General features: G+C 46.0%; 6 protein-coding genes across 6 annotated transcripts; 4 read left to right on the top strand and 2 right to left on the bottom strand.

Moving 5' to 3' along the window:
* Position 1: 1 nt before the first annotated feature.
* GGI43DRAFT_254151 (sulfite oxidase) lies at positions 2-1,978 on the top strand. Its single transcript, XM_083200868.1, has 2 exons — positions 2-311; positions 384-1,978. Exons 1-2 carry the CDS (start codon positions 85-87, stop codon positions 1,861-1,863), a joined length of 1,707 nt encoding a protein of 568 aa, XP_083064312.1. The 5' UTR covers positions 2-84; the 3' UTR covers positions 1,864-1,978.
* Positions 1,979-2,490: 512 nt separating this feature from the next.
* GGI43DRAFT_380655 (transcription factor domain-containing protein) lies at positions 2,491-4,080 on the top strand (the record flags this gene model as incomplete). The annotated part of the gene is made up of 3 exons (XM_083203013.1): positions 2,491-2,820; positions 2,872-3,262; positions 3,338-4,080. The coding sequence occupies 3 exons, from the start codon at positions 2,491-2,493 to the stop codon at positions 4,078-4,080; spliced, it is 1,464 nt and encodes a 487-aa protein (XP_083064311.1).
* Positions 4,081-4,109: 29 nt separating this feature from the next.
* GGI43DRAFT_420899 (Zn(II)2Cys6 transcription factor domain-containing protein) lies at positions 4,110-6,314 on the bottom strand (the record flags this gene model as incomplete). Its single annotated transcript, XM_083207873.1, has 5 exons — positions 4,110-4,798; positions 4,853-5,243; positions 5,301-5,855; positions 5,913-6,079; positions 6,224-6,314. 5 exons carry the CDS (start codon positions 6,312-6,314, stop codon positions 4,110-4,112), a joined length of 1,893 nt encoding a protein of 630 aa, XP_083064310.1.
* Positions 6,315-6,940: 626 nt separating this feature from the next.
* Positions 6,941-9,253, bottom strand: GGI43DRAFT_396724 (transketolase family protein). Its single transcript, XM_083205007.1, has 2 exons — positions 7,902-9,253; positions 6,941-7,843 (listed from the first exon to the last, which is right to left on the bottom strand). The coding sequence occupies exons 1-2, from the start codon at positions 9,183-9,185 to the stop codon at positions 6,971-6,973; spliced, it is 2,157 nt and encodes a 718-aa protein (XP_083064309.1). The 5' UTR covers positions 9,186-9,253; the 3' UTR covers positions 6,941-6,970.
* Positions 9,254-9,531: 278 nt separating this feature from the next.
* Positions 9,532-11,280, top strand: GGI43DRAFT_396723 (chaperonin 10-like protein). The gene is made up of 5 exons (XM_083205006.1): positions 9,532-9,983; positions 10,049-10,176; positions 10,230-10,389; positions 10,451-10,961; positions 11,030-11,280. Exons 1-5 carry the CDS (start codon positions 9,754-9,756, stop codon positions 11,234-11,236), a joined length of 1,236 nt encoding a protein of 411 aa, XP_083064308.1. The 5' UTR covers positions 9,532-9,753; the 3' UTR covers positions 11,237-11,280.
* A 1,176-nt stretch (positions 11,281-12,456) lies between these two features.
* On the top strand, positions 12,457-14,788 carry GGI43DRAFT_420896 (uncharacterized protein; the record flags this gene model as incomplete). Its single annotated transcript, XM_083207872.1, has 5 exons — positions 12,457-12,621; positions 12,680-13,381; positions 13,443-13,771; positions 13,818-14,156; positions 14,227-14,788. 5 exons carry the CDS (start codon positions 12,457-12,459, stop codon positions 14,786-14,788), a joined length of 2,097 nt encoding a protein of 698 aa, XP_083064307.1.
* Between the last annotated feature and the right edge of the window lie 2 nt (positions 14,789-14,790).

Genomic DNA, 14,790 nt, shown 5'->3' with positions numbered 1-14,790 from the left:
TCTGCCAGCCTAAACACAAAACAAAACTCTCAATCATCAAGGCAAACTTCGTGATCGTGAAATACCAAATTAAGTCAATTCAAGATGCCGCCATTCAAGACGATGATACCGACAAATAGTCGGCCAAATGAATGGAAAATTGAACAAGGACTTGCCGGAGCCGAGCTCCCGGTCATTGATATGACCGAACCTGAGACCAAGTCTCTCATTTTTCAGACCTTTCCAAAGAAATTGACCAAGGATGAGGCGGCCATCAAGGCTGTGGGAGATCCTGAAAAGTTATTCGCTAGGGAGCGAGAGGGATGGGTTGGGTAAGTCATTTATTTAAGACATGATACATTGCCGTGAACGTCGTGGCTTATTACTGACACTATGTTTGCAAGCTTCGTCGAATGGGAGAATCATCCCGACAAAAAGGCAGCGGCGCACAAGATCTTAACTTCACAAAAATTTCCACCCAACCCAGAATTCCAGCTTGGCCCCATTCCACCAACCAATCCTGTCCTTCCAGGCACCCGTTGGAAGATGTGGCACCACGCTGTTGGCGGCGAACTCACTCAAGTTCCTGATGACTCTTGGGCTACTGTCCTCAAAGAGAAGCATCCAGATATGCTCCATCTCTTGCAGTTTCCATACAACGGGGAACCCCCGAAGCGTCTGGTCACTGATAAGGAGATCACTCCCAATAACCTTCATTTTGTGAGAAATCATGGAGGAATCCCGCTCATCGACAAGGACAAGTTCAGCTTCATGATGGATGGTCTTGTCGCAAGGCCTCGTGAATACACCTTGGATGATCTCATGGATGAGTCCAGGTTCCCCCGCATGAAAAAGAACATCACTATTCAATGCTCTGGAACCCGTCGTATTGAGCAGATTCTTAAATATCCCGGTCAAGGTGATGAGATCCCTCAAGCTCCCTGGGCGGAGGGTGCGATTGGCACAGCTGAATATGTGGGCATCAGTCTCAAGAAGGTAATCAAAGAGTGCGGAGGCTTGATCGAAGGCGCCAAGCACCTGGAATTCTATGGCGCTGAGACCTACTTCAAGGATGACAAGTGCATGAACTATCTCGTCAGTGTGCCTTGGTCGAAGGTAAAGGCAAATGAAGTGATGCTTGCATGGGAAATGAATGGTGAACCTCTGCCTGCTATTCACGGATATCCTCTTCGCATTGTTGTCTTTGGGTATATCGGAGCTCGGAGTGTCAAGTGGCTCTATCGCGTCAAGGCCATCAAGAACCCGTCTCGAGCACCTGTCCAAAGCGCAGAATATCTGTACTTCCCACAGCAGGTAGGAAAGCACAACTTGAAAATGACTGATGGCATTCAAATTCAGGAAATGCCAGTCAGCTCTGGAATCATGTTCCCGTGGACGAAGCAGGTTGTCATCCACAACGGCAAGATTCGCTGCAAGGGTTGGGCTTATTCTGGAGGAGGCCGATGGCCAGAACGTGTGGAATTATCAGCCGATGGTGGCTTCAATTGGTACACCATTCCCCTCGAGAATCTATCCAAGAAGCGGAGATGGACTTGGCGCACATGGCATTATGAGCTTCCGTGCGATGTTGAGGGCTGGGTTGAGATTGTTGTCCGCTGTTGGGATAATGCCATGAACACCCAGCCTCCTGAGATCCGTACAGCTTGGAACTGGGGCTTGCATGTTACGCACTCTTGCCACCGGATTTCGGTGTATAGCGTCAACAGGAGTCGACCAAAGACTGACACTCGTCTGAAAGAGTTTGAGGACAAGGGTATCCCATTTGGCCCCATTACAGTGCCACTTGAATTCCCCTCGCAGACTTGGGACGATTACGAGAAGTTTTGGAGGGAGCATGATCCTCGCGATGCTGAAGATGACTGATTTATGTGTTTGGGTAGAGGTGTTACCAGAAAAGGTTGTACCAGAAAAGGTGTTCATGAATTCTGTTTCTTATTTGCAGTGATGAAAAAAAAAAGTGAAAAAGATCCGAAGGGAACATTTATATGAGGTAGTCAATAGCTCTATTTCTAAAAACGGTCGTTACCTGCTTATATATGCTGGTCATGAATTCCGGCAGAATGTAGTCAATACAAGAACTGGTGACGTTAAAGCTACTGTATTATAACATCAGATACAGACAACATCTTGTGCCTTCTAGATATAGTCTTTTCTCGCCAAGGACTCAATTCGTTGGCTATTCCAAGCTGGTTGTGGCACTTCTTCTTTAGCTGTATTCGGAGAGCTGAAGCAAATATGATAATACGAAGGCTGTATAGGCAAGAATCACACTGGCCGTAGTAGTTTAATGGGGCTTATTAGTCACGCGCGTCCTCGCCCATTTTTAGCCTGCTACATCTCTCATCTGCTCTTGGACCACATTCATAGCATGGCAATTGTTCGCCGAATAAAGGCCAAAAATCTTGTACTACTTATACGACATTTTCGCCGTCTCATTTTATGAGCATAACAAAAACCCAACATTATTCTGGTAGCACCGTTATAGACGCTATGCAAGACGAGGAACGGCAACATGCAGCGACTCCATCCGAGCGACGGTTTTCTCTCGGTGAATTTTCAACTCCATCGACAAGCTGGCAGCTTGATGACTTTGTTTTTGAGCCGGGATATGTTGAATCTCGAGAAGAATTGCGCTATTTGATGCTGAGCACCGCACAGACTGCTCCGCCGTCTCCAATTCACGAAAGCAGCTTCATATCTGGGCTGGGTTCTCATGAAAGCCAGGATCAGTCATTAGCACGCCATCAGATTTCACATCTCTTATCACAGGGACGGAGAATTGAGTATTTAAAGAATTATATAAGTGAGGTTGCTCCATGGGTAAGTCTTCTTGTATTTTTTCCAGGTCTAAATGTACTCATTGTTGGATAGCTTGATATGTTTGACAGCGCTCATGCCTTTGGATTACAAGTACCTCTCCTAGCACAGACATCTCCAGCTCTCTTATGCGCAATTCTGGCCATATCTGCACGACAAATAGAGCGCAAAGAGGCCTCTGACGGAAACCCGACTCCGCAGAATAACTTTGACAGCTTAGAGCTGTATCAAGAAGCGATCCGACTTCTGACGCCACTTCTACAAGCTCATGATCAAGCAGTAATTCCAATATGCGTGATATTATGTTGCCTTGAAATGATGTCTGCCAGTGCACGAGATTGGCGCCGGCATCTGGAAGGATGTGCTTCTCTCTTCGATGCTTTCGAAGTCCACGGATTTTGCGGCGGACTACTACAAGCGGTTTTCTGGTGCCACGCCAGGATGGGTACGTTTTCAATCATTATACTCGCTATTTCAATATTTAATCTGAACGATTAGACTGACTAAGGCCATTAACTAGATTTGTGTGGTGCCCTGATTTCTGATGGGACGCAAAGTACCATAATTACACCAGCCGCTTGGTTGCCTCCTGGTACTGACAACATGAGTGCCCGGCAATTATTTAACAGCGTGATAAGCCCCGACATGCACGCCAATTATGCCGTTTATCTCTGCGCCAAAGCCTGCGAGCTGGTTTCAGATCGTACACAGCATGACGAGCTTGGTGTCCCCAATGGCTGTACAGCGGAATCGTTTTTATCTCGCTGGAATGACTTGTGGGATGATTTACAAGCTTGGATAGATCATCGTCCCAGTGAGCTGTTACCGATGCACACTATAGAATCCCGCCCATTTCCACAGATACTCTATGTCCACTGGGCCGCAATTTCCTCCAACCAATTATACCACACCGCTTGCATTTTGATGCTCTCTTCAATGCCGAGACGACGGGACGCCATACCCGGTGTTGTGGGATCATGCATTTGGCATGCAAAGCGAATTTGCGGAATTTCGTTGACCAATCCTCATCAAGGATGTCTCAACAACGCCATCCAGCCGCTTTGGGTAGCAGGGAGGCTGCTTAGCCACGAATCAGAGCATGCAATAGTGGTGAATTTAATCCGTGATATTGAGTCGACAACGGGATGGGGAACTTCCTGGAGAATTCCTGATCTTGAAGCTGCTTGGGGGTATTCTATTCGGAAACGATCCAGCACCAAGCATACTGATCTCAGCTCATCACAAAGTGCCCAATCTGGGTGATGCAAGCAGCAATCGAACAAATGCCTCGCTCAACCTACTGTCGGCGGCTCCGAAGTGTTCCACTCTTGCTTTAGCTGATCAATGAAGCCATTAACAGGCCATCCCAAGGACCCAATATGCTCGAATCCATGCAATAATTCTCTATGCTGAGACTCATGAGTCATTTGTCGAGCGGCTACGTAGAATGAAGCTAAGAGGCATGGGTCCCAACATTCACATCGATTGTTATTGATGGCAATGCTGCATATCCTGTGGGCATGCCATAGCTGCGACAAAGATGGTGTCCGTCGTTGCTCAAGCTGCACTGTTCTTGGCTTGTGTGCCAGTATCAACATCATGGCAGTATGATATAGCTGATTGGCGAAGACTGCCGTGCCATTGGTGAAGTATATGATTGGAAATGGATTTTTTTCATCGTTAAGCTCAATAACTGAGTGAAATATCGGTGGCCTATTTGAATACCAATCATTGAGCTGATTAACAATAGATTTCCAACGAACTGCTCGAGGCTTAGGTGGTTCAGTATCGAAACTGCTTGCCACATCCTGGTCTCCAAAAGCGAACTCGAGCACTTCAGCGCATAGAGCAAGAGTTTCGTGCGCATAATATTCAGTGTGTCCCATATTAGACCCTCTTTGAGAAGAGCTTTGAAGTAGGGATTTGAGAATGTTGCTATTGAGAAACGGACTAGATTCTTTCAGTAAAGCAGCGGCAGTACCTAGCATGATCAATACATCTTCTTCAGCCCATGGCTAATAACGCACACACTTACCTAGTCTGGCAAGCAACCACAGCATATGTACGTTCAAGATATTTGGCGGGCTGCTTTCAAGAATATGACTATAGGTCTTTTGCAAAAAGTTACTTTTTCTCAATGCATCATCCCATGCTTCGGGGGGATCAGTAAGAAATTTCTTCGTAGCCGCCAATATTGGCCAAAGATTAACTTCCCACGGCTTGGATTGCTCGAGGAAATTTTCTATTGGATCTGTGAGATGGCTTGTATCAGTTGTCATTGGACTTCCCGCAGAACCAATATGGTAGTGATGGATCTTATACGAAGCGCGGCAAAGCTCCAAGAGTGCATCAAATGACAAATCCGATCTCATAGCAAGATGCGGGATGACGAGACCAAAGGTCTGCTTTGTGTCACATATATCTAGCTTTATTTTATATATTAGCTTGCTTTTTATAGAGAAAGAGCAAGAAGTTTGGCTCACCCATGGTGCAATCTTATATCTATAGTGCCTCAGCAGCTCAATTGACCGTCCCATGGAGAGCTGCTCTGCCACGCGGTGGCTCAATGGGCCGGTGTCACCAAGAGTCTCCAGTGTTGGTAGTGGTAATAATGCATTATCTTCTTCAAAACCTCCTGTATTAGGGGTACCTTGAACAGGCGTGTCCGCCCTATGATCTCCGACACCAAGAGTCATCAGAACATCAAGCGCAATCTCGAAACTATCGCCCTGTCTCATCATATTTTGATCCTGGCTATTTTCATGATGATGAAGCGACAGATCATCTGGAATCTGTGGATCCAAGGATTTCGCGACAGTCGTATCATCTCCGCGATATGTGTTGTCAGAGCTTGAACCAAAACTTGACGGTTCATTAATACGAGTACTAATTGTAATCGGTTCCAGATCGCTTCTTAGAGATGGACTATCACATATAAAGGTATCTTCTCCTCCGGGAGAAAGAGTAGAAGGGATTAAGGGTTGAGACGTTTTGCTGGGACTGGCATCTTTCTGTCGGATTTGTTCGCCGCCAACAAACTTTTCATCGTTTATTACGTTAGTATCAACTTCAACAAAAATAGACGTGATATTGACCTGGATTTTAGAATAGTTCCTAGTATCATTGTATTTTCCATCTAGAGGAGTACTTCTAATATCAGGAGCAGTAATGGCGTTCTTCTGTAAAAAGGAAAGCCTCGGGCCATAGCTGCACTCTGCGTCTGCGTCGAGACAACGTTGACAGCGAGGCTTACGTTCGTCACCTGTGTTTTAGTCAGGATTATAGGCTTATCAATAAATTGCGTATAGTTCTAAAAAAGGAAATCCGCGAGGACAATAGCTGTAATCGCAGCCGCTGGAAGAGAGGTGCCCCGGGAAACTCCCATTGCCAGACACTTTCAGCTTACATTTGCGTCGCCGGGTTCGGCATCTCAGGCAGCCCGTTCTCGCTCGCTTCTTTCGAGCACCTTGAGGGCCAGACATATCTTGATTTGCCATGGCAATTATCAGAAGATGCTTATCAAGGCATTCCGGATAATGATTTCAGTAAAGAGTGGCAAATATCTCCCAATAGATCGTAAGTTGTAACGGATCACAGTCCAATTCCTGTAGTGCCGCCGCCATCCACAAATGCCCATTTTACCCATTTTGGTATATATAGGCACAGCCTCGGTTAATTGACATTCCCACTCTCGTGCCGGTGTGTATGGGGCATTCTTTGTGTAGACTCGGCACTATCGACAACTATTTCCATGCTAACTCGGGGTGGCCACTCACATGCGGGGTATCTAGCCTATCTCCGGGGTGTATTCCACAACTTTGATCGAGTAGCAGCAGAGCATGCAGCTTTAACCAATACGGGATAAATGTTACAGGAGAAGATAAAGGCTTTAAGCATACAATCTTTATTAGTAGCAAAATCACTGACTTTTAGATGATGCCGAAATGATACTGGAGTATATGATTTAGAGCTGTGGGAAGACGGCAATTATACGAAAGCAGAGCAGCATGCTGTTGGAGCAAATGTGCAATACAATGTCTACAAAATAGAATAGAGAGAAAATAAATGACGGCCTTGTACAAATTTCATTGGTAGATGGAGCTTGTAATGCAATTTTACTATCGCTCAAAATAATATATTAAAAGTCTTAATCTCACAAATCAACAAATTCTCCTTTCAGAGCCTCATCCTCGCTAATCCTCTCCAAATAACCCGAAACCTTTGACACGATACTATCGACATCAAACCCAAAGTACTTGTACGCCTCAGGGCCTGGAAGACTGTGTCCAAACCGCTTCACATTTATGCCCGCATTCGCATACCTTTCCCACCCATTTGGAGCGTATGGCTCAATGATAATCGCGGGAATCCCGAGATGTCTTCGTAAAGTATCTCTTTTATACTCCAAGGATTGCCCTTCAAATAGCCGCTGGCATGGGAAGCTGACTACTCTGCAGCGGATGCCCTTTGATTCACGCAATTGGGCAGCGGCATCAAGAGCGTGCGATAACTCTGCACCAACACCAATGAGCGTGAGCTGGGCATCATCATCCTCTTGAACCACATAAGCACCTTTTGCTACACCATCTCTCCGTGTATTCTTCAATTGTGGCACTTTGTGTCGTGAAGTCGAGATAATAGAAGACATATCTTTCGCTTCGATGGCCGCAATCCAAGCGCCGGCTGTCTCTTCGCTGTCTGCGGGACGGATATACAGCAGGTTTGGCATCGAGCGGTATAATGCTGCTAGCTCAATAGGTTGGTGAGTTGGCCCATCTTCGCCCATTCCAATGGTGTCGTGGGTTGCTGCGTGAATCACTTGCAGTCGCTGCAGGGCACCCATTCGTACTGCCGGTGCGGCATATAGGTAGAACATGAAGAACGAACTCGTAACCGGAATGAAGGTGCCGGGGGCAAAGGCTGCTAATCCATTGGATATAGCGCACATTGCATGTTCTCGTACACCGTAGTGGATATACCGTCCTGCATATGAGCCATTGATGCCGCAGGTTGTCCGCAGATCAGGCTGTATACACTGTTATTAAATGATATAACAAAGATGTGTAGCAAAATTTCACACTTACATGCTGAAAATCTTCTTTTCCATCCCATGCCATGTGTACAGATGGCGAGAGATCTGCTGTTCCTACCACAAACGAGCTGAATTCTTTGGCCAGGGGATTAACCATCAGTCCAGACGACGCTCGTGTCGCCATTGGTTTGTCGGAGAGGTTCTCTGGGCTAGGCAGTAATGTCTTCCAATGCGATGGCAACTTTCCATCTACACGTTGTTGAAATTCTTTGGCAATGTCTGGATGTGCCTTTGCATATCGATCCACAAGCTCGTTCCACAGCGAAACGATCTGCTCTCCACGGCTGGGCAGCTCAGAAAAGAATTGGCGGACCTCGTCACCAACAACAAAGTGTTCGTCTGGATTGAAACCATGAACTTGCTTCATCCGTTTCACATCGTCAATGCCGAAAGCGGCTCCGTGAGCCTCTGCCTGTCCGGCAACTGCGCTGTCCAGACCGATGATTGTTTTCACGTTGATAAACGTGGGTTTGTCAGTAGAAGCTCGAGCTCTTTCCAATGCGGCCACAATTCCTCCCACATCGTAACAGCCGTCCTCAACGTTGATCACATTCCAACCACAGGCGCTCATTTTTGCATTAACGTCCTCAGTGTTTGTCAAATCCACCGAGCCATCACAAGTGATCTGGTTGTTATCGTATATAATAGTCAAATTGTTAAGCTTGAGATGGCCCGCGAAAGATATGGCTTCGAGCGCCACACCTTCCTGAAGACATGCGTCTCCAATCATACACCACGTATGGTTCGACACAACGTCGTATCCGGGTCGGTTATATGTCGCCGCAAGGTTCTTGGTGGCCATAGCTAAACCAACCGCATTAGCGACACCTTGGCCTAAAGGCCCCGTTGTTACTTCTATGCCTTCAATCTCGATCTCTGGATGGCCAGGGCAGATAGAATCCCATCTTTTTGAGTGATATGACTTTAGCTGATCCATTGTCATGTCGCGGTATCCCGCCAAGTGTAAAAAGGTATATTGAAATAGGCAAGTATGGCCATTTGAGAGTACAAATCGATCTCGATTGAAGAAGTCTGGGGTATGTGGTGCATAGCGCATCACATACTTCCATAAAGCGATTCCGATCGCAGCCATGCCGATTGCGCCACCAGGATGCCCGCCATTGAATTGCTGGCAGAGGTCACTGATAAGCAAACGAAAGGTTTTAAGAACAACATCATGTTCCTTAGAATGTTTATTAAGCGTAGTTTTGTTAATTCCATTTGTTACGCCATTTTCGGCGACAATTGGCTGGACGGATAGAATTCCAGGAGCCATTTGCTTAATGAGAAGCCAAGTAACGGCGAACAAAGTGATTATTTCAACTCTGAGAATAAACGAGTGAGAAGTCTCTGAGGCGTTTAGCAGACGCAATATGAGAGGTAAAGATTATGAATAAAATTTAAATTGAAATTATTATTTTCGAACTTCCAGATCTACCTATTTCTATTACAATCCGACATCTGAATGGCTATCCACTTCAAGTAATGCGGGCGGTTATCCTGGCGCGAGAGGGTTGCCAAAACAGGAAACTTTAGCCACCTAGAGCTTGCAACCTGAACATTTGGCCCCTCTAAAAGGGTCATCCAGTTGCATGATCTGGCTTTGTTATTCTTATTTCAATCTTCTTTTCAATCAATTTCCGCTCTTCTCCTCTTTTTTTAGTCTAATACAGTCTTACTACTGTGTGTTAAGATATACCAGCCCAGCCGCAGAGTGTCTTTGGACCAGACGTTCAAGCAATCCACCTATATAAGCCGTAGTACACAGGCCACAAAGTCGTCGGCTCACCAAAGATACTTTCTGCTTTATACATCTTCTAATTCAATTTCCCCTCAAAAAAATCATGGCGCCTGCGACAATAATCAATGGGGATTCGCTCGAAATATCAGCAAAGATGCAGCCAGAAGCCGGGGCAGCCGCATCTGTAAACGGTCGAAGTCTTGTCAAAACCCCACGGCCTAATCCTTCCTTACAAGCAACAGCCGACCACCGCCTGAAATTGGTCGAAGCTCCGGTTCCAGAACCTGGCCATGGAGAAGTCTTACTCCATGTGAAGGCTACTGGAATCTGCGGGTGAGTACTACTAACCTCAAAGTATATTTATTACGTCTAGAAGAAGCTGATGGGTTTATTTAAAGATCGGATGTCCACTTCTGGAAATCCGGGCGGATAGGCTCATTAGTTTTTGAAGGGGACTGCATCTTAGGCCACGAAGCTGCCGGAGTTGTCCTCAAATGTGGAGAAGGCGTTACGAACGTTGTGCCTGGTGAGTTCGTAATTTTCTAGAATTGCGCAGCTGATGCTGATGGTTAAAATCAGGTGACAGAGTAGCAATTGAGCCGGGTATGCCATGCGGCGAATGCTTTCTTTGTTTAGAGGGGAGATACAATCTCTGCGAAGATGTCAAGTTCTCCGGCGTCTATCCTCATGCTGGAACAATTCAGAGATACAAGATCCACGCTGCTAAATGGCTTCACAAGTATGTTTCAAATTTTATTTCCCCCGTCTACCTGCATCTAATCTTTAATACAAAAAACTAGGCTCCCTTCCAATTTATCTTTTGCTGAAGGCGCCCTTCTTGAGCCTCTAAGTGTTGCCCTCCATGGCATCCGCACCGCAGGTCTAAACCTTGGCTGTGGCACGGTGATATGCGGTGCGGGCCCTATTGGGTTGATTGCTTTGGCTGCAGCGAGAGCATCTGGCGCACATCCGATTGTAATCACAGATATCGAGCCAAGAAGGCTTCAATTCGCCCAAGAATTTGTCCCGTCGTGCCGAGCTTACCAGGTGGATCCCTCTGTAGATGCCGCGGAGAATGGACGTCGAATCCGGAGGCTCTTTCGCAATGTTGATAACGATACAGCACAAGATCTTGGAGAAGATCTCAATCAAGAGTACTTTGCGCCAAGAACTGTTCTAGAGTGCACAGGGGTGGAAAGTAGCGTTTGTACTGCAGCGTATACCGTTCGACGGGGAGGAACCATTTGCATCATTGGAGTAGGCAAATCGATCATGAATAACTTACCTTTCATGCACATTTCTCTGGCTGAGGTATGTAACACGATCACAAGATATCTATGTCGAGGTCAGGTTCTGCCACTAACAATTAATATGTACAGATCGAACTCAAGTTTATTAATCGATATCGCGACACATGGCCGGCAGGTATTGCCTGTCTTAGTGGGGGAATTCTTGATTTGAAGCCTCTAGTAACCCATGTTTACCCCCTTGAAGATGCTGTTGACGCTTTGCATCTCGCAGCAGACCCTAAAAATGGAAGCATCAAGATTCAGATTGTTGATGAAGTAGAAGAACACGCATTGTAATAGGCCAAATATATAGAACTATGTATAAATATTTCTTTCTCCAGACAAATTGGCCCTCATTGTTGCTGGAGAATATTAAGAATGAGCCAGTTGGATTTCAAAGACATATGAAGAGGCTACTAGACTCCATGTTACATCACATCTGGGGCCAAGAGATGTTCAATTCTTTGATATTATACTACCGTAGCATCATTATAATGCAGTAAAGTTTATAGTAGTGTATTTCACAACAGCTGTAGTATTCCTTTTATTTGTCACTAGAGAAAATACAGATACGCCTTCCATAGCTGCAGGTTAAAAACGGGTCTCGCCCTTACTGAGCAAAGTTACCATCACACGCCTTAGCTTACTTTTTATTGTGGTAGTAGCCAATTTCGACTCACTGAGAAAGTGGCACCATTGTTTAATTGGGCGTAGCCTAAGAACACAAAGAGCTCACTTCTTGAAACGCCGAGTGAGAAGGCACAGCTTTCTCACCGCTGCTATGTGATGTAAGCTCAAATGCATGCAGGTATTAGTTGTACAGGACCAGCCAAGGCTGTAATGCTATCTCTATTGCTTCTATTGGCTATTGGAGGTTGCCACCTGTTAAAACGTCAAAGTCGATCTTTCGCTTTAGGTGCCGCTTAGCGTTCCTCCGATTGGGCAGCGGCTGTCCCTCCCACGTAAGGGATCTGAATATTTGCGCCAATATACGGAAAGTTAAAAGCGGCATTCACGTCTGGGTGGCGACGCAATGTAACATTTCATTTACTTAACAAAGTCGTAAGTCTATGGCTCTTCTCGGAGCAGGGGCCTTGCAGTCACATTCCCATCTCTTGTGTAAATAGCACTGCCGTGATATTTGTGGTCCACTCCGGAGGTCTCTCCGATTGACCAAAAGCCAATCACATCTCGGATTCATCCCTGCTGCAAGCGTGCGCATTTACGGAGGGTAGCGGAATGCATTATGCGCTGGCCACGTCCATGCTAATGAGGGGTCGCAGAATGTTCGAGCATCCCAGAGCAGCCTTGAGCTTTGGACTAGGTATTGAGCACAGTACTTGTAGCTCCAGCCTCAGGATCATCCCTGTCCGTGGATATCGCTTGGATCAGCTGCGTAGCCTTGGAGCCCCAGCGCTTACGAGCTGGCACTAGACGACCGTGTTCAACACTCCAACCTTCATTCTTCTACGACAGCTTCGAAGCCAGAGTACAAGACCTTTCAAAGGCAATTCATAATGCCTGAGCAGGCAAACATTTCCAGACCCCGGCCTATGCGCCAGGTGCTGCCGGCACCAGCAAGACGACCAGATTTGGCAGAGCCGCCTGCACCGACGGTACCATCTTCCAGGAAAAATATGGTACCAGCAGCCTGTACCGCATGTCGCAAGCACAAGGCCAAGGTATTTCACAGCGATTAATACTGGGGTTACACACTACTGATACTGGTTATAATGATAGTGCTCCGGCGAAAGACCGTCGTGCCGCCGTTGTATCCAAAAGGGAATTGAATGCCACTGGACCACGAAGCCTGGGGAGACCAGCGCACAAGCCCTCAAACGAGGTTACTATGACATTCGAAATAGAAAGTCACCTCATCAGGAGCTATTCGAGCTTGTAAGAAATTTATCTGATCAAGAGGCTGAACACGTCTTTCAAAGAATTAGATCTGGAGCCGACGTTACAACAATTCTGAACCATATCAAAGTTGGGAATGTTTTGGTACAAATGGCTGTTACTCCGGAGACTCGATTACGATATGTATTCCCATACCGATCAGAAATGCCCGAAGATATCTTTATAAACAATCCTTATATGGAGTCCAAGATATATGAAGCCGCGTCGCTTCACTCAAACGCGTCACGGTACACCGCCTCCAACTTTGACGACAGTATAAGTTCCGACGAATATCAAAATCTCTATATAAAGCCATTCCATTCAGCAGAGGTTATTGATCCTCTGTTGACTAATGCAAAGCCATCTGCGTGGACGGCGGTTTGTAATGATGATGTACTCATGCGGAACCTTCTCTCAGTATTCTTCAGATGCGAACACCACTTCACTTCGGCATTTCAGAAAGATTACTTTTTGGAAGACATGGCCACAAAACGAAAAGACTTTTGCTCAGAATTGCTCGTCAATATCGTTCTGGCTTATTCGTGTGTATGATATGTCCTACCTCATTTTATCTTTCATGGAGTGATCCTATCTAATTCATCCTCAGGTTTGTTATCCGAAATTCTCAGATCGTTCAGAGTATTGGAATCCCAAAACTCTCGGATATGGCTTCGCTGCGGAGGCAAAGCGTCTTTGGGAATTAGAATCGGCCATTCCACGACTTACCACTATTCAAGCCGGTATAGTCTTCAGTGTTTTTTATAACCTCTGCGGCTTGGATTCGCTTGGGCAATCTTATAGAATACAGGCTATATCTCTGTCTCATCAGATTCGACTTTTTGATAGCCCTGTGGACGAACAGAATTTGAACCCGCGGACAGTAAGATTACAGAAGGGCAAGGTGTTTCTTGCATGGTCTTTATTCAACTGGGAAACGTAAGTACATTGTTTCTAAAGGTTGATCGTCTCTGATTTTTTCCAGGCTTGTCAGCTTCTCCTTCTTGATCCCTCCGCTACTCACGAAACCTCCGATTTATCCCTTACCAAATCCGTCAGAAAATGCACTTTGGTATGGAGAAGTGTGGTTGAATTATCCATTAAGCCATAGTCTGGTGCCATCGCACTTTGGTCTAATGTACAAAGCGAAATCCTATTTTCGCGTCATCATGAACGAATTTTGCCAAATAGCCTATACAGAAGGCTCTGAGGTAACCCTCGAAATAGCTAATGAGCTGCTCTATAAGCTTAGGAGCTGGTTCAATAGCTTACCAGGACCACTCTCACCCAAGCAGATTGCACTTCCCGGACAATTGCAACTCCAGTAAGTCCTCTTAGGCATGCCGAATATTACCATCTATCGAATGAACCTTGTTAACGTTGCATTGATACAGTATATACTACCACCATCTGATACTTACTATCTTTGAGCCATTACTACAAACGCAAACCCGCCAAGAGGCGCACATACGACAGGTCATTACCGATTCCAAAAGATATCTCCAAACTCTGGTTCGACTTTACTATATCCGCCACGGATACGATGCCATGGATCTATTCATCGTTATACCACTTATGCTCACTGCCTCTGATTGTGTCGAAGCTATAAATGATGAAACACCTGCAGCTCAACTTGAACTATTGCGAGCCACGCTGATTCTTGCTGCAACAGGGCTGTATACCCAACGCCGGAATCACTACTTAGCTGAAGCGCTATTCCGGGTTATTCGAGGGCGAATGCGACCCCGCGAAGTTGCCCTATTAAAAGACACAATGAAGATAGATGAGAGCGAGTGGGAAGAGAAACAGGGGATGGCACAAGCCGTACTAAGCGACTGGCCGGTCAGCGTCGTTAAAAAGAAGGAAGACTTGGATTCTCATATTTTGGCGAATCTCGTGGAAAACTATGCTAATTTGAATTTAGAAGAAGGTGCCGAACAAGCTCAGGGTAAATAAGA

Source organism: Trichoderma evansii (assembly GCF_050947405.1).
Source record: "Trichoderma evansii strain SZMC 28006 chromosome Unknown GGI43scaffold_3, whole genome shotgun sequence".
NCBI classification, from domain to species: Eukaryota; Fungi; Ascomycota; class Sordariomycetes; order Hypocreales; family Hypocreaceae; genus Trichoderma; species Trichoderma evansii.
The sequence above is the reverse complement of the archived record's forward strand: the minus strand, read 5'-3'. Positions and strand labels throughout refer to the sequence as shown.